Source organism: Porites lutea, chromosome 11 (genome assembly GCF_958299795.1).
Source record: "Porites lutea chromosome 11, jaPorLute2.1, whole genome shotgun sequence".
Lineage (NCBI taxonomy): Eukaryota > Metazoa > Cnidaria > Anthozoa > Scleractinia > Poritidae > Porites > Porites lutea.
This window is the reverse complement of record NC_133211.1, coordinates 28444370-28466553: the sequence shown is the minus strand read 5'-3', so window position 1 is coordinate 28466553 and position 22184 is coordinate 28444370. Positions and strand designations below refer to the sequence as shown.

Below are 22184 nucleotides of genomic sequence, written 5' to 3'. Positions count from 1 at the left end.
AAATTCTACCCGAGTTGAATAAATAAATGTATTATTCCTTATATGTACGTATGTTCGCATGTTTTAGGAAAATTATAATAGACCTTATTCACAATAATCGCCACCTTTCCACGCCCTCAGGACTGAGGGGATAAAACTAATGTCACGTGGTTTCTAAAAGGGCAACAATGTGAATGAGGTCTATTGTAATGTCACCGAACCATTTCTGTTAGAAAATGCTTGCTACCAACGGTTTGCAGCCCTAAAAAATAAGACCCCCATAATGGAGGTACATTGGTCTGCCAGTTTCGCGATTGAATACTTTGAATAATTTTAAGTCAAGTCTGTTTGTATTTATCTCAGTCAGTCTGAAATGACTATCCCTCCCTTCCTCCAAAAGTCAAGTAATCGCTGGACGACAAACATCCTCCCGATTATGCGTCCGCCATTTTGCCTTTTTTTGACATACACGCTACTCAGAACCTCACTGGGCTTTCCCACACGCAGCCCAATAATGACAAATATCTTGCGTACAATAACAGGGAAACGTGTTCTAATAGCACGTGCACATTATAAGTCGCCCTTCCAAAAACGTGACCACCAGGAATAATAGTTTTGCGAGTGCGTGATTTTTTAAAAGATTTTATGACCTGTCTTGTTTGTCAAGGCAACCAGTTACTGTGATAAAAGCCTCCAGGTCTTTGATAGAAGACAGCTTCTTGGCAACAAAAGACAAAAAGAAATAAACATGAGAAATGAACGTGGAAAGACACAAAAAATAAACTTTTCAAGATAATAATTTCTCCCGCAGTGTCAGAATTCCAAATTTCAACGTCAGTCCTTAAGCATAATTCTTCATAACTAGCTGGTGATGTCCAAATTTGGAAGATGCTTAGAAAATACTTTCACTGATGTCAGTCACTCACCCGTCAGTGAATGTAAATTGCACATAAGAACAACAGTGACGTCACACAAGACAGCAGCGCCACAGCTTAGCAGTTTGGCATCAGTGACATCAGTGCAGAACTTAAAAAAATGGGTGAGAATGGTCATGGCTATGCAAAGACAAAATAACCCGGTTACTAACTCAAAAATGAATCAAGAGGGTTGCGAGGGTTGTGCAAAGACTGACTGCCGGGTAAATACATCAAGTAGGCAGGGAACCAAACAGCTAGGGATATTTTTTGCTCCATTTTTCCTCCATCTTTCAATTTAAGTAACCAGGGGAAATGTTCTTAATACCCGGGGAAAATCTCTGGCCCCCAGCCCTTAATAACAGCCCCACCTACATACTCCAAATAACACGAAAACATCATCTGCATCTGTATTACTACTTACCATCAACTAGCAACAGTACACAATATACATGTAAATCTCAATACATACTTACCATAAAATCCCCAAAGAAATAGGAACCAGTGGAACTGAGTCACATGTTTTCCTCCATACAAGTTTATTAGGAAGGCAAGGGAACACATCAACACACTGATGTCAACTCACTTAACGGTGAACTTTCCTCCATTTCACTAGAGAAAATGAAAGCAAAAATGGGTATAGTAAAGTCTATTTTTCACACTTAAAAGCAACAATATGATCTGTTATTATATTTCTACCACTTTCCTTTCATCTCCAGGAGAAGCTATATTATTTCAAATTGTGGTTCACGCATTATTAAAAATACATACTATAGCATTCACAAAGTGTTTACAACATTCAGTTTCAAATTATCAACATGTTAACTTTTTCATTTGAGTGAAACAAGTTTTTACATTGTTTGGCTTCCATTAGATTTAAATTTACAAGAAAATTTCCCAGGTTACTGCTACCTTAACATAAAAGCAACTGGGCATTGCTCTTCAGTTCAAGTTTTGTAAATTTGCATTTCAATTCAGTTCTTTTCAAAAAGAATGTAATCCACCTTAAATAATTACAGATTTTATTTAATACTGAGGTTATTCTTGAATAACTAAGTAAGCAATAAAACAATTTACCTTTCATATCATTAGCCATCAGTAATGGAGTCTTCCTCGAGCCTCAGATTGCTCTCAAAAGCCTTACTTTCCATATTAGGTAGCAGACCGAGTCTTCAAAAAATTAGCATTTTGTTACACCTATTCCGACTTTGTTATGAGTTTTCTGGTGTTAGATTACATGGCAATGGTCCTACAACCACAAGATTTAGAATCACTTTGAAATTTGGCTTTTATGATTTACAAATAAGGATTTCGTTTAGAAATGACAGCACTACTCTGGGCCCTGGAACTAGCTACTGTTAACATTTGGCTATAAGTACTTATGGCAGATCTTAATCCCCAGATGCTCAAAATCCTGGTACAGCAGTATAGTTGAGTTAATTTATGATCTACTTCAAGTACACAATTTTTTTGGTCAGGTTTAAGGAGCACTTTGGTGACCTTATGAAATTATCAAGCAAGCCACCTCCGCCATTTTTAACATACAGGCAGACAAGTAAGTAGAGAGGGATTAGACACGTTTAATACAAGATATTGTTATGGAGATCAGTAAGCTTGCAAAAGTCACTGTAAAAGATCCACTCAGAGGGCATTTTGAAAACTCCATCTTTTTCTAGACGTGTCCATAACCAGCAAAAAAGATGCTAAATGTTGTGACAAATTGCTCTATTTTGCCCTTCTGTGTTGGTAACTTACTGAATTTGTTCTTGTTGTGGGAAGGGGCGAATATGAGCCTTCATTACTGGTCGCATATAACTTTTTAAATAGCTGCTTTCCCAAGTAGAAAGCCAGAAATATACCTGGGGCAAATGGAGTCTCAAAAGTGCTTTAACCCTTACCACGTCGGGTTAAATACCTTAGATTTTGTTTATACACTTGGTCATGAAATGTTTTAAGCAATTCTCACTGTAAACAATACCCACTTCACTCAGTTAAAAAACAAATGAGCCTTTATTATTTGAAATAAGCGTAGAAAAAAGCTTTACTCAAAATGCTTTGTAGCTTGTTAACAGTAGTGAAAAAACAAATGGTTCAAAAACATAAACATCACATTAACTTTATAAAAATAGATGAAAAACTTTCCCTAGGGGCGCATTTATGACCAAAGTATTGGTTTAATTTATTTTGGAAAAATAATCATCTTATCACAAAATAGTTCTTATGAGTCTATTCCAAGTTACAGCATTTAACATGCTCTGTATAAAAATAATAGTTGACTAATGATACCTGACTTCTTCGTCTCATTGTGGGTTTACTGAGTTTTTCAAAATCAACAGACGGTTAAACTCCACACAAAGTATTTACTTTATGGTTATATCCTGACATGAACATTTTTTTTAAACTGAGAACGCATAAAGTAATAATTCAAGTATTAAAAGCTAAGACCAGACTGTTTAGTAAGGTTGTTAATGTCTTTATTCAGTTCGATTTCAATCATGACAACTTTAAGTTACTGAAATTTAACACTAAAGTTTTATCACAAATGAAATGTTACACAAGTTTACGTGTGGTTTAAAGGTCTAAGTTGCTTGCAAATAATTTCAAAAATATTTTTAAAACAGTTAAAGTTTATGTTTGTTTAATTCCTGAGGTGAAATTCATTTTTCAGTTTACCAAAACTTTAGATTACCAGAGGAATTTAAATCTTTTTAAACAAACAGTTGAGTATCAAATAAACAATCACACTTATGTTAAGCAGATATTCAATACTTTTGAGTAGCTTCACGACAATGGCTTTACTAAACAGGTTATGATTAACTTACCGTTTGAGAAATGAAAAAAAGGGAATAAAAGTGGCATGTTTAGGCTTTCTAAGGCAAAAGGTAGTCTTTTAACTGTTTAGTGAAAATAATATTGGTTGTTAGTTTATCTTTACCTAACCTTACAGGTACTACAGTTAATCCACATGTTAATCTAACTTTACTGTGAAAACTGTGTACAGAATTACCCTTGTATTATAAGGTTATATAATTACGTGATAAAATTAAGATGTCAACATTTTCCAAAAAATGACTTAAAATGCACTCAAATGCAAAGTATGAAAATATCTATAATTATCTAAATAATTTTCAACGACAATGCAGCTGCATACTGCCACCTTTTGAACAAAGACAAGATTCGATTCTCTACAATTTGTACCAACAAAGCTGTTTTTGGGATAAGAAACCTAAAAAAGTTTATATGTGGTTCAGTAAGGGTAAGCTGCTTCACGAACAATTTTCTTGACAGTTCGAGCTGGAGGAGCCTTGAACGTTGCAGATGAACTCACTGGAACTCTGGTTGGAGCTAAAATAAGAATTTAAGGTGAGTTTAAAATTAAGACATTACTGACAAGCTGAAATAAATTACCGGAAGCTCTTTAGTTATTATGAGTAAAATTTAGTCATTGTATTAATTGTATATTTAGGACATAAACCTTAACAAAAAAACTGTTCTAACAGAAAAAAAATATTTTCAAAAGAAGTGCCCGGAAATTCCCCAAAGCAGGACTGGAAGTAAGGTCAAATTAACTTAAAACGTTTTTGGTAATGCAAGCTGCAAATTGCCTTTATATTTCAGAGATTAAGTTCATCTTTCATGAGTCATAAATATGTAATATTTTACCATCAAATTGTTACACACAAATTACAGTATTTACTAGGTCAACCAGTAATTACGCAAAGTCTACTTACTAATTTTTTGTTTCCTATATAAAACAGAAAATTATAGTACTTTCAAAACATTTACGTGCACAGCAACTAACATGAAATATTGTACTAATGACGCACAAAACAAAGGTCCTCAGGATTTAAATGCTGTACAAAACTCATGTTTAGATTTGCCATTAAAGTATATTGTCAATCATTAAATTTTCAAAAGTTTAAAATAAGTTTACAGTCTATTTTTTATTAGCCCAATCCTGATGGCCACACTAGGAAATAATACAGTTTTGTTGTAATTATTACTTATTATTGAAACGTGACTGTTTGAACTGTCTGCTGGAAAATCACTCAAGAGAGGATTCTTACCTGGATAAGCTGTTTCGTACACTTCTGGCTGTCCATATTCATAATATAGCGCCTCCCTGTAAATTCCAATTAATTAATTACAAAAATTACAAAACTGTTTTGATAAATTATTCACATAGGAAAAAAAACAAGTCGTGTCAAGTGGGTGAGGTGAATTCTGTAGTCTAGATGTAATACAAAATATCCACTTCCTAACTGTTCACTGGTACAGGCTTATCAGAATAATGATATGATGTCAATATCATGAATAACAATGGAGAGTGGGTATTTACCCATGTTCAGGAAAAGCAGCCTCGTATTCAAGTCCTGGCTCATAAGACTCATAACCCTGAGAAAATAATTGATCACATTAGTTTTGATAGAGACCCCAAAAAGGGCTAACACTTCTTTATTATTAACAAAGTGATTTTGTTACAAACTGCCATGGGCGCCATTCCCAATATAACTGAGTCCAATATTTAACCTGCGAAAACGCTGCATTTTTGACGTCATTTCCTCGTTAAAGTCAAATTTCTTCCAAATTTGGTCATCAGTGGCTGGTTATGGTGAATTAAACATGTGCTTTTAGCCAATCAGAATCGGGGAAATATTTTGAATGAATAAGGGTCTTTCAAGTAAGCAGACCTACAATCTGAAGTCAGCTTTCTGATAGAAAAATTTAGAAATTTTAGTGCACTGTCCGAGTATGTGCAGAAATACCTTCCAGTTTATAATTTCAGTTAGAAACTCCCAGTGGACGGACCTATTTTACGGCAAATTATAAAATTGGTTCCTCGAATTAGTTAGGTTTTAAAATCAATTTAAAGTCACAAGACTTCAGGGCAATTTATCGATCTTTCCATCCTACAGGATGTGTGCCAATAATAGTCTGTATTTTGAGATTCTGTTTTTCTTCAGAGAGAAGGATGAAGAGGTAACAAAATCACTGTGACATACATTGTACATAATTTGTAGACTTCAACAAGAAAGCAAGGAAAACACAGGAGCACCTAATAACAAAAAATTAACTGCACACTCCTACTGATTTAAAATAGATGTAACTTGGCAGATAAAGGTGGGTTTATCTTCTAACAAGTACCAGTAATTAATATAATTTATTATCTGTTACTGCTTAGCATAAGTTATTTTATTATTGTACTAAATGATCATGTCTCACTGTTTAAAAAATATTAATTGGTGACAAGTTTTGCTTTCAATTTAGCTCTATCATTACTTTTATCTTGGTTACTGATGACCTCAAACTTACAATGGCTTGTTCCCCAGGAGTCAGCAACTGTTGTACAACTGTTGTAGGAAGAGCACGCATTGCCTACACAAGTGAAATTTGCTTAGGTTTGCTTGTTACAGTTTTATTTTTATAAACAGTGTAAAAACATTTTAAACTCAGATCACTAGTTTTTTTCTTATTTACATCCATAATATAAATGTTAAACATACGATACAACTTTACTTGCATTCTATACATACTGTTTTTTTATTTTTGCAGCTATCAAAATTATTTTAATTTAATAGGAAAAGTGAAAAACCTGGTTTTGAAATAAAATGGTTCAACAATCTCATACAACTTCAGTCACTCACGATAACTTTTAAAAAAGTCCAAATATTGGGAGTTCGAGTTATCGGGAGCTCAAAGAAAATAACTGAAAATAAGGAAATAAGCATATAGGATGGGGATGGAATGCAAGACAGTATCATGCACACTTCACTTCAAGGACAGCAAGAGGTATTGATATTTTGGAAGAGGAATTCAAGCAACAAAGCTTGAATAATAATACAGGGCTGGACATTGTATTTGTCAGAATTGGAATGAGAAAAAGGTAAAGTCAAAGAAAACATACTTGTTTTGAAAAAAATTCAATGTAAAATTTTTTCCTGACTTGTCATGACTTAAAACATGGTTTCAGTTATCAAGGGTAAAATTATATAGAAATGATCTGAAGGAGAGCCAAAATAATACTTTGAGTTACTGGGAGGTTCGGGTTATTGAGGGTTCAAGTTACCTGTACCAAGGATAAAACTACAGTAAATGTATGAAGGCCAGGGGAAATAAATTTTGGTTCGAGTTAGTGTGAGGTTCGAGTTAGTGAGGGTTCCAGTTAGCGGGAGTCAATGGTAGCAGTAATCAGGGTTTGTGATACATTCAACTTTGTACCAGTGGAATTAAGGTTGCAGATGAATGTCACCAATCAATTCCACTTTGAAATTGGAGAAATTTGTACAATTCAGATGGGTTTGACAGATTCTTATCCTTTTGTATCTGGACTGAAGTATAAACATCAATAACAACTAGCCTCCATATGCAGACATAATTGCGGAGAGAAGCATTAACCAGAAAATATCTGCACTTGCAGTATAGATAAAATAGTACATGTATGACAAGCTTGAAAAAAACGTTCAGTGACACTTGCAGTGTATTTCAAAAGACTAGAATGATTGTACATGCAGATGAATTGTTCGAAATAATGCTTATTTTTCGTTTTGAGACAAAGACAGGCTTTTGCCTTTGAATGAAATGAAATCAAGACAGCCGAGTCTTTTCAGGTACCTTTTGTACATTATGGTCAAAGACATAACATTTTTTTAATGGGATTTATGTATTTTAAAATGTTTCGTAGACATTTTATACAATGCAATATTACCTTTAAAGGAAATTTACACGTAGGAAAGCACTGCCATTTGAGATGGATTTAGTGTTAAATTAATTTTTGCCAAGTGCTCAGCTAATTTAAGTGAAAGAATGGATCCATGATCAGTAAATGTTATGTGAAATGCTTTTAAGTACAAAGGTACTAGTTTTTTAAATAAAAATTTTGAAGAACTAACTTCTTTGTCTATTGTCTTGTGTTTGTGCATTAATAACATTAGTTCAAAACATGATCACAGGTCCACAGCAACAAGTGCTAATTAATGCTTCTCACAATTCACACATCACTTCTGTTACAAACTTAGACAATTTTAAAGAATCTTTACTTTCTGGTACACATCAAGCCTTTGTCTCACTAGATAAGGCTCTCATCTCTTGTGACAAGTCTAGTCTCATGAGAAGGTAATAACTTACTTTTAAGCAGTTAATAGTCAGTGTTTATGGTTTTTTTCATGTTCCAGTCACCTATTTTACCCTGGTATCTGGGATTAAGCCTTAGTATATCAAACTTGTTTGAAATCAAGAAATTTGTCCCACAAGCTACAGTACTATTCAAGATCAAAAAGAATAATTGTTTTATTATACCAGAAACTCATAAGGGGACCCCTTATGGGTTTCTGATTATACACACAAGGTAATCTGAACAGAATCAGAAAGAAAACCAATTAAGTAAGATTCAATACATTTCAACTTCACTAGCATAGATTACCATACCCACAAACAAAAGAGAAACAAAAATTACCTGAGATAAAAAAATTAACTACAACATACACATGTGCCAGTAAGCAGCACATACGTAAAAATTAGATCTTGACAGAATTTTCCTTTCCTTTGCTTAATTAATTTTTTTCTTCTTAGTAAATTGATTTATGTTTTCCTCTGCCCGCCTCGATTAGGCAAGCTTTTTGAAAGGATAGGATGTTTGTACGTGTATTTAATTTAATTTAATTTAATTTGTAACTTCTATGAAGATCAATAAACTTCAATAAACTAAACTTTTTCAAACATGGGAAATTCCAGTTCTAACCTTTAAAAGCAAAAATAGTAAAAAAATTTAAATGCTTCCACACCCAAGAAGAAAGGCAGAGCTTTGTTTTCTTCTGCCAACTCCCAGGTTAGTGAAAAAGGTTTCATGTTGTGCGGCCAAAGACAGCTTTGTTGCACATTGTAGTATTTCAGTAATCTCTTTATTTGAAATGTAGAATTTTCACAATCGCAATTTCATGTCACAACTACCTACTTAAACCCTGCATTGGGTCAACCAAAGAATGAATTATAAAATGAGTGCTAACTGAAAGTGGTCTCAATTCAATCTGATACAGACTGAATAGGGATTCCACACAAAAAAACAGAACAACAAAATACAGGAAAAGAAAGTAACATACTGCGTAAGGATCACCAGGTGCTGCAGCAGCCCTTGGTGCAGCATGAGCCACAGTGGGTGAGGATGGTCCTAGTCCTGCTGCAGATCGCGCTGCACTGACACTCACATGTCCTAAAGGGGGTCCTCTAGCCCTTGGAATAGAAGCTATACGTGGAACAGGAGCACCTCTACCAGGGTGTACAGGATGATGAGGGTGATGTGGGACTCCTCTGGCATGTGGACGACCTCTTAGAACAGGTGTGGCAACTGGTACAGGCGCTGCTGCTGGTTCTTCCATACCATTAAGTATTGCCATTTCTCTCATCTGTTCTTGATGGATTTCATCATTGTTTTCCTAACAACAAAGTTACACCAGTTTATTACTTATGTCAACTTCTTGATTAAGGACACTGTACTTACTGTTCAATGACACACACTTCTTTGCCCTCACTTTTAATTTGAGAAGCACAAGTAAATTTTGAAAGCTTTAAGGTTATCAAACTTTTACAGTTTGTAACATACATAGTACATGTAAATGTATCTCTGAGCTGTACCAGTTATTCGGCTATACATCCAAGATGCAAGACTCCCAACTCTTAGTTTTGCCCTCAGCCAAATAATCATGAAAATTACAGTGTGTAACCAAAACAAGAAGGTGAAGGCGAATGCGTAAGTTTAAAATACCAAAATTCAAGCTTACCAAAAAAGAATTTTAACACGATTGTGTTGCCTGTCTATTAAACTCCATTAAGATAAAAATGCAGACACTTTAATGATAAAATAATTGTAAATTTCAAGTGAAAACTGTTGAAATGGCAATGGCCACATCGTGAAATCCTTCCTTAAAAATTCACCTTATTAACAAGCTCATTTAAACCAATGAATCATGAGAAAAAAATAATGAAGGTTTACAACTTAAAGTGTCTCTCACATTCATATTAACCAGTAGTTTTGAAAGGCAACTGGAATGTAACTGTCATGATGCCACTTAAGGAAAACAGCCACTTACACTATATGACCCTGTTAATATGACCAAATTCCTATGGATCAGTGCTGGTGGCATTAATGGCATCCACGGTAGTTGTTTGGCAAATATGATACCAAAATATGATATCAACATCAGTATTGATTTTTATATTCATCAAGTACATCTTTTCATTTGTGAGCCAACATTTGACTGTACTACAATTGCCTTGAGTGATCATTACACATTTCCACATAATTTGCTGTTTGTCCTGAAGGACAGGTGAACTTATGTGGTGTAAATGCAAGTTAAAGTTGATCATTTCCACAAAAATTGTGATCATGGGGGTTTGTGATTATATGTTTAAACCTTTACGTGTCAGCCGACTCTTTATTGTACAACAAGAACACTTGCAAATTAAGTCTCGCTTGCTTGGAGATTAGATACCTTAAGACGTTGTGCACCAAAAATAATAACACTTTGAAAAGACTTCATACAAAAATACAGAGTCAGTTTTCCAAAATTCAAGATAAAAATCCTTTCGTTGGTCCTTTTTCATCACCTAATAACTTTAAAAACCTCACATAAATATACATGTATAAAGTAGCATCTGTGCAAACGGCTGATTGGTGAATGGTTTATTGTATTTTTCCTCAAGAAAAAAAGTTTTCTCGAAATCCCTTTGGGTGATTAAAATCCAAAAATGCTGGTGTCTTGAAACTCAAGACTCAAAAGTCGATTCATGCGTCTCAAACCTCAAACAAATCAAGTTTAGAGACGTGTGAATCAAGTTTTGAGGATAGGTTGACACCATCAACTTACAGCAAAGGGGAAACAGACATTGTCGATAAAGTCATCCCTATAAACTAATTACAACTAGGTTGAGATACCCTGGCTCCAGAGGTCCATTTTCGAAATGCAAATTACGTTAAAAAAACCTCTGGCACCCTGGACGAGGTTGAGGAAACAAAATTTACAAACTGGAAAAACGGAAATTGGCCATTGAATGTTGGCTGAACCTTAACTATGCTTCTATTCATGCCCTAATAAATTTGAAGTTTATCAATTAATTTGCTCCTAGAAATGTTCCTCAGGCAGCAGCCTTGACATTGAACACTATTAACAAATTGTGCTGCTTGTATTACATGTTTGTCAGTATTCATAACACACAGTACATGTACTTACAGGAACAAGAAATTTCTTAATCTCTTCAATAGCAAGACCTAATCTGGCATGAGCCTGGCCTGGAGGGGCCTCCACTTCAATCAGCACATGGAGATCTTCCTCCAAGTGAGCATGCTTTGGGTCACCAGAGGTACGCAGCTCTTCTTCCTGTGAAACAAGTTTATTTCTCAGATTCACTCCACACCCATGTAACATTGTGTAGAAGAGACATGGAAAGAAAAAAAGCACTGTTTCAATGAACAGCACTGTGTGAATAACTAGCTCATAATTTTCTATCAATATTGTGAGAGTAGGCTAATACATTTATGAAAGGGAGACAGCCTCCCTTCCATACCTTCACACACTAGTGCTAAGTGCAAGACAGCATTAAAATTCATCACCTGACATGTGTCAGGCAGGAAAAGATTTTTCTTTTGTTATTCACTGTCTTTCCTTTGCTTTGTGTGGCATTGTTGTAAAAAAAATCAAATACACGGCCTTGAAGAAGCTCGATAATCCCTCATTCTCAAGGCATGAGGGACTTACGCCGTAATTAATCAAGATAAATTTGGCGACGTGTTATTATTGTTAACCAACTGCCTTGCTTAAGTGGAAGGTGGGTGCCTGGGATACCAAGGGGCTTCCAATGACTGTGGCCAGCCAGCCCCTTGATAGAATGCTGCCCCTATATGGCTGGCAAATCTCCACAATCCAGACATGAGCCCCCATTCCAGGCACCCATCACACTGACGAAACAGAAATCTAACTTTGGGCTTGAGGAAGAACTACAAGGCTGTCATTAAGTTTTAAAACAGCCGTAGCAAATGGAGATTCACCCGTAACATCTCACATATATTTACAGTGTCACCTTCAGCTTTCAACTTTGATCACCTGTAACAACAAGTGAGCTCAGCCATAATGAGTATTACCGGTTACGAAACTTAATGACAGCTCTGAACTACATGTAGATATCACACTGCTTGTATGGTGTAAGACATGCAGACTTGATAAGTCAACTTTTGTTAGAGTAGACTTTCGGTCACAGGCTAGCCAATGAAGTTCTTCATAGGGATCACCGACATTTATGTGAAACCAGCAACTCAAACTGATCACGCAGAGAAATGGTGCAATAAAACTGAAAATATTCTCATTTTTTCTCCTTAAACAAATGGCATCATTTTTTTTAAATTAATGTGTCAGGTTTAGACTGTTTAGCTGCACTTTTAATTCATTTCTGAAGTTATCAAATTCTTTTGAACCTTTCTGAGATCTTTGAGGAATTTTCAACCATGCACCGCGCCAGTGAGGTGGCATTTTGTGCTAACACGAAAGACTTAAAAGATTTCCCTTTCATTCTTAGAGTCAATACGTTGTAAAAGCTTCATCGATGCGGAGATTTGAACTCTAACTCATGAAAATCTTTTCACATCAATCAGTCAATTAGGTAAACAGGAAGAATATTTAGTTATGATGTTTGATGTTACTGTCGTATTTGCATATTTGATGTGACTGTTTGGTTCTAAGGGAATCTCAATTTACAAAGTGTTTGAGTTTTGCTGGGTACTGTATGAGCAGTTTTAAAAAATCAAAAGCACATCTTATCTCCACTGTAATCAAAATTTATGGGCATCAGCTTTTTACACTCAGACAGTTTTACAGTTCACTCATGTAGTATGTTATATGCAAAAGTTTGGCATGTGCTGATCCTCCAGTTTGATTTTGCACACAATACACCTCTAAACAAAGAGTCTTGATGTTCACTGATGCATTTCAAAGCAGATGCGTATGTTTGCTTCCTGTATGTATGGCAAACCCTAGGATTTCACGGTGACAATAGTTTGCGATATTTCCCCTCTTTACTTGACTTTCCATCGGTTAATACCAGTCTGCTATCTACAAAAACTGATTACTGACCTTTTCCTTTTCTCTCATAGATCCTTTTCCCAGAATAGACATTTTAGTGCCAGTGCTTGCTTGTAGTCTTTTAAAAGTGTTGCCTCTTGGTCCGAGCAGTTTTCCTACAAAGTTAAACTACAGAAATTCCACAACATTAAATCAATGTGTCAATGAGTCACTGAAATCCAAAAATGGTTAAAATGAAAGGGTGACAGTGAATATAGCCTGAGTATCAGGCAGTTTTTTTGGGAGGAGAGGGGAGGAGAGAAGAGAAGAGAGCAGTAAAAGAGAGAGAAACAAAGAAGCTTTTACTAAAGACTTCTAACCCTACAAAGCATGATTTAGTACTAGCCAATCAACATTTTTTGTGGTCATACGGTTATCAATATGATAAAGTGTTGTGCTAAGTTCAAAAAAAGTTTGAGCTCACATAACATTAATATGAAGGGTTATTCATGGTCATTAGTTTTCCTTGTGCATTGTTGTTTGGCTAAACAAAAGACTACTCTTTTCTAACTGAAACGAATGTCTGTTTTTGGATGAGTTGAATTTCAGACAGATCAAATTTTATTCAGCCACTGGCAGATGAAATTTACTGCAATCTCGACTCGATTCTTGAGTCTTGGCTGATAATCACCCATCCATGCAGTACTTGAGTGAACATTATTTCTGAAATGAATCACAACTTCAGAGAAGGGACCTGAAGGCAGATCAAATTGATCAAATTTATATAATTTGATCAAAGTTTAGTCTTCATCCTTGCTTAAAGCTCCCTAATAATTATTCTGAAGTCCTGAAGTCCGTGGAATTTGCATACTCAGATGACTGTAGCCGTAACACTGCTTTATAGAAATTTTAAAAGAAATGAATTGCTTGTATACACTTATTTGTGTTGTATTAAGATCATGTGCTAGGCAACAAGCATCATGGAAGTGCATCAGGTTACATGTATATTGGCCCAAACAAAATAATGAACAAATTTAGCACTGTCAGTTTAGGCCACCAATTTCGCATGCATTAATAACTAACTTTCCCTGAAATTTCTGAAAGAAGTCACTGCAGACAAATTTCTGAAAGTTTAGTCTTCATCAAAATCATCACTCACCTTAAAAAATTTTAACTACAATCATCATCAAAAGTGTTGGGAAGGCTGCTACTTTTTACCTCTTGTTTTCCTTCTTCCCCCTACCCCTGGCCCAATGTTGAGAAAAACATTCATGTCTGTGCGCGTAATTGTTGTGATATCCCAACATTGAATAGGGGGAACGGGGGATAATTAGCAAAACAGAAAACTCTCTTTTTTGAGGATTAAAATAGACTACTGTTACAACTACACTGTATGTAAGTTGTAAAACCTTCCCAATTACTTTTCTCCAGGATTGTCTGAAAATTCTCGGAGTGGCCATAAATGATCAAAGGTCAACGACTTTCTGTCAGTAGGAGTGTCTTCAAAAAACACTCATAAATGATACTCCCTTGAAAAAAATATTTTGCCATAGCTTGCTAAGACAGTTTTTGGTGCATAAGCCTGTTTATATTTGCACATTTTGCAATCCTGTAAGTAAAACTTTTGCTCTGTCAAGGGCACAGAAAAGGGCCAAAATACATGTACAAATGTAAGATTATTTTCAGTGGAAGCTATTGACTATAGTATAGGCTGATCTGCTCCAAATAGAGCAAGATATAGTGCATTCGCCAGCTCCCAAAAACATTCCGAACACGACATTGCACCTGACTTTCTGCTCAGCTGTTCTCACACTCTTTGCAACATTCAGCACGAACATTCATTACCACGCAAGCAAGGTAATGATGAATGTCAAGTGGAGATTTGCCTTCTTCTAGAGGCCACTCTCTCCAGCTGAACAAATTCAGTTAATCCATTGTGGCACTGCTTTTCAAAACTGGTTTCAGAAAACAGGAACCAAGTACGCTCTGATTTAGGGCGAAAAATGCAAACATCACACACCACATTACTCCACTTTCGTAGCCAAAAATTATTCCTTCATATAAGCGCTAACGACAACGAGCTAAGCAGTCAAGCAGTCTACAAGCTTAGCAGTCAGGCAGTTTCGTGTACCACTTAACCGCTAAGCTCCTGAACCGCTTGACGAAGCGGTCTATGAGCTTAGCGGTCAATAATATTGGTCCACAAGCTAAGCGGTCAATCCCATTAGTGCAGGCTCACATGGTACTTGGTATTTTAGTACACTGCTAGGATCTGCGAGTTCTTTGTGGAACCTTTGTGTAGCGGTCTGTGGGGCAGTTGTTTTAGCATCTCCCCTTCCTTCCATTCCTTATTAACAGGTGTGACGTGTGCCTGGAGTGGGGGTTCATGGCTGGGTTGCAGGGATTTGCCAGCCATGGGGGCAGTATTCTATCTAGGGGCTGGCTGGCCACAGTGGAAGCCCCTCGGTATCCCAGACACCCAACTTCCACTTGAGTGAGGCAGTTGGTTAAATAGGCATTTTACCTTAACTATAAGTAAAATACAACATTACTCCATGGATGGCGTTAAAATTACACTAACTTTGCTAATTGACCTTTATGGGGCACTGTTTAAATGGAGTAATGTTGGAAATCAGTAGTTAAATTCACCCCTGTAGATAAAACAGGGTTGTCATTAAGAGCCGGGGCCCGGGTATTTTCCCCGGCTACTAAGAGAGTGTCCCCCAGCTATTTTTATTGGAAAATAGAGGAAAAATAGAACCAAACGAAATCCCCGGCCATTTGATTCGCCGCCTACTTGTTGTATTTACCCAACAACTTGAAATCTTAGTGACAACCCTGATAAATGCGATGAAAGCTGTCCATATTCCTACAGGGTTTACATGTTTTAGCCCTTTTCTTGTTTGAGAGTCGGTTCATTGCAGACATATTTCGCATTTTCTTCTGGAGTAATGCAATGGAGTAATGTGAAAAGTCATGATGTTTACTGTTCTGAAATTAACTGAATGATTGACAGGCGATGCAATGACAGAAATTTGTATATGAACACTGAATAACTTTTATAAGCATTTTAAGTTAATTTCCTTTTCTCAGACAATAATTTTTCCCCCTTTTTTGCCTTCTTCTCCTTGCCCCTGGGCCAATGTTGAGAAAAATGTTAATGGTGGTGCGTGTAATTGTTCTGTTATGTCCCAACATTGAAAGGGGAGACGGGGAATAACCAGCAAAAGAGAAAACTCTCTTTTTGAGGATTAAAATGGACCTACTATTAACCTGTACAACCTTCCCAACTAATTTTGTCTGGGATTGTAGCTCAAATATCATAATTTGGCCGCCTTAAATCTTTAAGTTAGGTTTTCACTGAAATCGTTGTCGAAGTCCCATGGCACCCAAACCAGAGGGAATTTGCTCAAATTAGAACATATATCTTTCGGTAATTGTGAAACTTTGATCCACGCATTCGTAACATCCAAGGTTGACCACTATAATATACTACTCTCAGGCCTTAAGCAGGATCAACTCTGAAAACTCCAGTACGTCCAGAATTCAGCAGCCCGACTTCGAACGGGCACACGTAAACACAAACATATTACACCTGTGCTAAGAGATCTACATTGGTTACCCGTTCATGAGCGTATTCATTTTAAAGTTTTACTAAAGACTTTTAAATGCCTTAATCAACTAGCGCCATCCTAAGTGACCTCTTAATTCACTATAGACCATCAAGGAGATTAAATTCGTCTGATAAAGAACTACTGGTACACCCCCAGTTTACTTTCCAAAATATGTGTTCATTCTAGAACCATTCTTAAAATCAAAACATTTCAGTTTTAAAGAAAAGATGCTAGAATTAATAATTGATGTGAAAACATTTAGCCAAGGATTCATTTAGTGCCGATGATGCGGACTTGTTCAACTGTTTGAGTCACGCTGTAGGTAGATAAACGTATGGTTACTGGTACACAGTTCCTCAGTTGCCCAAATCTCAATATTATTCATTGTTTAAGATCCATTGACTTACAATTAAAGTCTGCTAAAAATAACCATAAAATAAGAGCAATAAGTAGGCAATAAGCTAGCTTATGTATACAGTATACTAATCAGAAGTGTCAGAGATGCACACATACTCAGACGCAGATGCATATACACAAATTGTGCACATGCCTTTCACAAGCAAATTTTGGACAGATATTTCTGAGCAGCATTGTACATGTAGAAATACATGTAATATTGCTATTGATTATTATGAATGGAATGGCTTTCAATGTCAATGCTTTAATGGTCACAAAAAGGGTACATTGTATGCACAATGAATGACTAAGATACATGCTTGTAGTAAATTTTAACACAAAAACACAAATAAAGTGGAACTGGTGAGGTTAAATCTACTGAGCCTGGCTATATATGCCTGCCACAATGCAAAGATTATGGACACATTTGTTACAGCAAAGACACTGTATGTGAATAATGGCTTTCCACTGTTCACAAAAGCAGAGTTTGCTTGGCATGTCACTTGTACACTGAGGCCAGTTGGTGGAACTCCAAAGACCAGAACCTCTTCAACAACACGTCCATCTCCATCTTCCCCTTTTTGTTAAAAACAGCAAAAGTCTTTCGAGGTGCAACACAATTTTCCTCTTTCAAAAGAGAATCTTCACCATCCATAAAGTTACCACATTGTATAATCAAGACAATTCTCTCTGGTTTCCAGTCTCAAATAAAAAAAAAGCTGTTGATAAATTTTCAGTGCCACAAGGTCAGATGTCAGAGGCTGACAAGGATGTGAAGAATTAAGATCAAGATTAAGATTCCTGAGGTTAGGTAGGGATTTTGTGTAAGAAATTCCTTACCTTAGGCAAAAAGCTTTTATTGGCAAATACAGTCGATAAAGTATGCAAGTAACCAACCTTGGGATATTCCTTAACAGGTATGAACACTTTTTCAGTCAACTTTGTTGGTTTATAGAGCTTGCTATCAAATACATCTGCTGGTCTACGGAACTGGTGTTGTGGTGGTGGTCTGGGGGTAGGTGCTACCTCTGCACTTGTGGTCAGCGGTCCCTGGTTGGTACCTACTGGGCTATCTGATAAGCCAGGTATAGAACTACCATTGGTTGATGCTGTTTCTTCTCTTCTTTCTTGCTTCACACTCACCTGTCCAACAGGGACAGCACCACCAGTTTGCATTCGGTTAATTTCTGGTAATCCATAGAAATAAAAAGATAAAAAATCACTGCTGTGTTACATGTAATACAGTATTGAACTGGTTATCTTAATAAAGCAACAATTTATTTTTCAAAAACTTGCACTGTTTATTTATTATTAGTCTTGCTTGAGAAAGCAGAGAGACTCATAATCTGCAACGCATTTTTCGCCCCGGGGGGGGTACTCGCTTATATAGGCTATACAGGTATGTGCAGCACCAAAGGGTATGTTTTTTTAGCCGTTTTGGTCTGAAATAGGGTATCAATTTTGACCATTTTGGGCTGAAATAGAGTATGGTTTGGGCACTCTAGTCCTGAATTGGGTATGTTTTTTGGAAGAAGCTATTTCTTCATCATTTGGCGATAAGACCATTTCCATTTTAATGTTTACGCCAACCGTGTACATGCCGTAACAGCTTGGCACGTGCTCTGGTCACACGCCAGCTCCAGGGCTTCAGGTGTGAAATGAGGTATCAAATTTTTTATCAGGTCAGAAATAGGGAAGGGAAAATCAGAGATTTTGGTCTGAAATAGGGTAAGGGTTTCAGGAAGCATGCTGCACACCCCCACCCCGTTTTTCTGAAAGACCCCCCCCCCCCCCCCCTGTGCTGTTGCCAGGTGTTCCTTGGGGAGTTCATGGAAACTGGGACTAAGAATCATTGAGTGATCGAAGCCACGCATGTTTTGCAACGAAAGCTTAGGAAAGATTAAATTTAGAGCTTTTCTGAAAGGTGTTGGTCCACAAATTCTATCGCTTGAAATCATCGATTACTTTGGAACAAGTGAACACTGAGGGAGTGGTAAAAAAAAAAAAAAAAGGAATCTTAACTAGCAAAACTGCCATGGTCGGGTGTTGTAAACTGTCATTGTATGCAAATGGGTCTTGTGATGAGCATGCGATTTATGTTCGGCGATGATTGAAATGATGTGCCAAGTAAATCACTTTGATCTCTGGCAATGATGTAATTTTTCTGGAATCAAGGCCCTTGAATTTTCGTGTATTTATACAGGCGTATAGCCTTCAATGATAGATGTATTTCTGGTTGTCGCTAACACGCATACTAAATCAATTCAGAAACAAGTAAAAAGTATTGACGTCGATAAAGTAGGAAGTAAAAAATATTTAGTGAGTAAATCCTATTTCGTGAAGAATTAATCGCCTGCTCATTTCTCGATCTAATCTCCAAGCAAGCAAGAGTGGAGGCCTCTGTAAGCGCCCTCTTGTTTATTTTATAATGCAAGCAACATTCTGAATCAGCTTTTGAAAACTAAAACTCAGAGCAATAATTTGTCTTCTCACTTATTTAATTTGTTCTAGTCTTTCACAAGTTAAAGAGCTAAAAAAACTTATCAGGGTTTTGCAATGTAGAGTTACAGAAAATTTTGAAAATAGGGCTTTCAAATAGTCAGATGATAGAAAAAAAGTGCCTCTCAAAAATATTTTCTTGACACAAGAAAATCCAGACACATTTTTTGTTGGTTACACATTATTTTTTTAATTAAAAAGTACACACCAAAATAATAGTGTTCTTCAAGAACCCCGGCAGAAAAATTTTTCAATTCAACACCACACGATTTTGTTAGATTTTTTCTAAGCATTTAAATTTGTTGCCATTTTGGCACACTATTCGTCTTAGTCTTTTCTTACATTTGGAAGTCTCTCAAAAAAGAAGGCACTGTGACATAAATTAAGGCTTCATGCGGATTTTCAGGGGCAATACCTCACAAGTTTAACATTAACTACATCACCATTAACAAAGACTTGGAAAAATTTATTATGATCTGTTTTACAATGAAATCAGAGTTGCCATACTTTTAGCAATCAAATGACTACATTTCGTATTTTTCTTGTAACCTATGTTCACACACCACTGGACAAATTTTCAACCAATAGAAAGTTTGTGCATTTAGGTGTTTTGTTCACATGGAACCACCAAAATTGCATGAAAAGTTATTGGCTTAGCTGTTCACAGTTCCATGTGAACACAGTGAAAATATTTAACATTTCCATGTAAATGAAGTGTCCAGTCACATTTTTCAGCCAATAGGAAATAGAGTATTGAGCATGTTTCAAAGCAACGACAATTAAGATGTTGTTTGGTAAAAATTTAGGGAGTTTCAAGGTCCAAAAACTATTTTCAAGTACAACTGTACTTTTAAGGCCTTGAAATCTGACAAATGTACAATTCTTCTACATAAAATGATCCTCAACAGCTCAGTGGATGAGTGGTTATACAAAGGTTTCCATTTTCGAATCTTGCAAGTTCAACACTTACCTCTGACACAAGAATACTTTTTTGTTCACTTTTTCTACAAAAGGCCACATTTCCTCTTTGATGTTATTGTATACAAAATACCCTATCCATGTCATGCAAAGCCCTAATCTGGATTGGATCATTTTTGTGTAAAGTTTTCACAAAAATTCTTACAAAATCATAGATGCAAACTGAGAAATAGCAGCTTAGGAAAATGGTACCAATCCAACATTCAGGTCAATTCAGTCAGATTCTCATTTAGGTTGACATACGTCCTTTATGCAGAGAAAACTTTACTTAGAGGTTTTGAGGAGCAGAATGGGCCTTTTAATACAAGATGGCTTATTGTAGCATCCCACAATTTGCACTGAACTATGATAAAGCTCGAAACCAAATCCAGTCGAAAGCAGTCCAGTTTCCTGGCCGAGATGCCCCTGATAAAATTAATAGGGACGGCTAATTGGCAGTCGCCCGTGATAGCTCGAAATTTTCTGCCTTTATGCCACAGGAACACCAGATTACGATGCATTCTGACGAAGCAAACCACTCTAACCAGAATTTTTCTCCTCTATTATGAATCATTTTAGGGCTAGGGAAAAAAAGGAATTTCTAAATCAAACTAGTTTGAATAAAGATTAAGTTGGAGACAGATTTTCAGATGAAATAGGGAAAAAATCAAAAAATACCAAACATAACTTTGGGATGGCTTTTACAACAATGGTCTTTTGTATTCTACTGTAGCTGCGGTCGAACCAGAGCAGTCGATTGGAGAGACAGAAAGAAATATAAACGTGGTGCTTCCAAAGGCCGAAGGACGGCAGAAATGAATAATCTGAATGTCAGGGCCATAAAATATTTCACTGCATTAAACTTAAAATCACTATTCAGAAATCAAAACAAGATCAACAAGATTGTGGAACAAAATAATTCTCTCGAGGGTCATGCTTAAGCGGTGTAAAAAATGAGTCCGAAGATAATTTACGATATTGGAAAGTTACACCTTAACTATATAGTAGCCTTTAAACAAAAAAGCTGAAGTAAGAGTAAAGCTATATATACAAGAGCAGGCTTTTAGCTGCGAGCAACTGGTGGTTCCTGACCGCTAAGGAATGCAAATGTTCATGTCGAGCGGTGATTTAACCTCAACTTGAAGAGCATTCCCACTCACCTTCTGTTAATAAGCGCATCGAATGCACAAAGGAAGGATCTAAGTTGTCCTTTTCGGCTAAAAGCTCGGTAAGATAGCTTCCTTCCGCAGTCATCGTGAAGAAATCAGTCAAAATTTAACTTAAAATAAGTCAACAACGACAAAGAATGCAAAATGGCGCCAAGGTGGCAAGCTCTTTCATGCGTCAGAGAGCATTCATCAAATAATGCTGAGCGATTTCATGATTTTTGATTGGTTCTGATCAAACATTACCGCATTTTTATTGGCTCATCTTTCGCCACAGGTCACGAGTCACGAGGTCACGTAAAAATCATAGCGAGCAAGCTTGAATAGCGGTTCCCAAAGAGCTGCAAAGTGGTGACTATTCTGGTTGCAATTGCGGACTTATATCTCTTTGTTTTCCTGTATATTATAGTAAAAACATCTCGAAGCCCGCGCCTCCTTTACTGGGCCGCCATCATCCATTCAGCAGCAGGCACTGAACATGCACAAACTAGGGCTGATTCTCCAAACTTTTACAATAGACCTTGTCACGGTTTTGGAAGCCATCTTGGCGAGTAGCAACCGCGTGAGAAATTACAGTGTTTGTAAGCTTTTGTATATGAGAATCTAATGTCGAAT

The 22184-nt window shown here is 36.4% G+C and overlaps 1 protein-coding gene across 7 annotated transcripts; it reads right to left on the bottom strand.

The window, feature by feature from the left end:
• Positions 1 to 620: 620 nt before the first annotated feature.
• LOC140952951 (uncharacterized) lies at positions 621 to 21760 on the bottom strand. Of its 7 annotated transcripts, none has more exons than XR_012167419.1 (11): positions 21564 to 21760; positions 17845 to 18134; positions 13010 to 13126; positions 11117 to 11263; positions 8990 to 9322; positions 6207 to 6269; positions 5233 to 5288; positions 4961 to 5016; positions 1370 to 1505; positions 906 to 1034; positions 621 to 697 (listed from the first exon to the last, which is right to left on the bottom strand). XR_012167419.1 is itself a non-coding variant. In XM_073402412.1 (9 exons), the coding sequence occupies exons 1-9, from the start codon at positions 21655 to 21657 to the stop codon at positions 4141 to 4143; spliced, it is 1254 nt and encodes a 417-aa protein (XP_073258513.1). In that variant the 5' UTR covers positions 21658 to 21760; the 3' UTR covers positions 2885 to 4140. The 7 variants fall into 7 exon arrangements, 2 of the variants coding, with proteins under 2 accessions (XP_073258513.1, XP_073258514.1); XR_012167418.1 differs by having other exon boundaries at positions 621 to 694; XR_012167421.1 differs by lacking the exon at positions 906 to 1034.
• Positions 21761 to 22184: the final 424 nt, after the last annotated feature.

Coding starts and splice junctions, on each gene's coding strand:
- LOC140952951 (XM_073402412.1), bottom strand. CDS start 21,657: ATGACTGCGGAAGGAAGCTATCTTACCGAGCTTTTAGCCGAAAAGGAC. Junction 9,323..11,116: donor TTAAGAAATTTCTTGTTCCT/GTAAGTACATGT, acceptor CTTTGTTGTTAG/GAAAACAATGATGAAATCCA. Junction 4,239..4,960: donor GTACGAAACAGCTTATCCAG/GTAAGAATCCTC, acceptor TTCTTATTTTAG/CTCCAACCAGAGTTCCAGTG.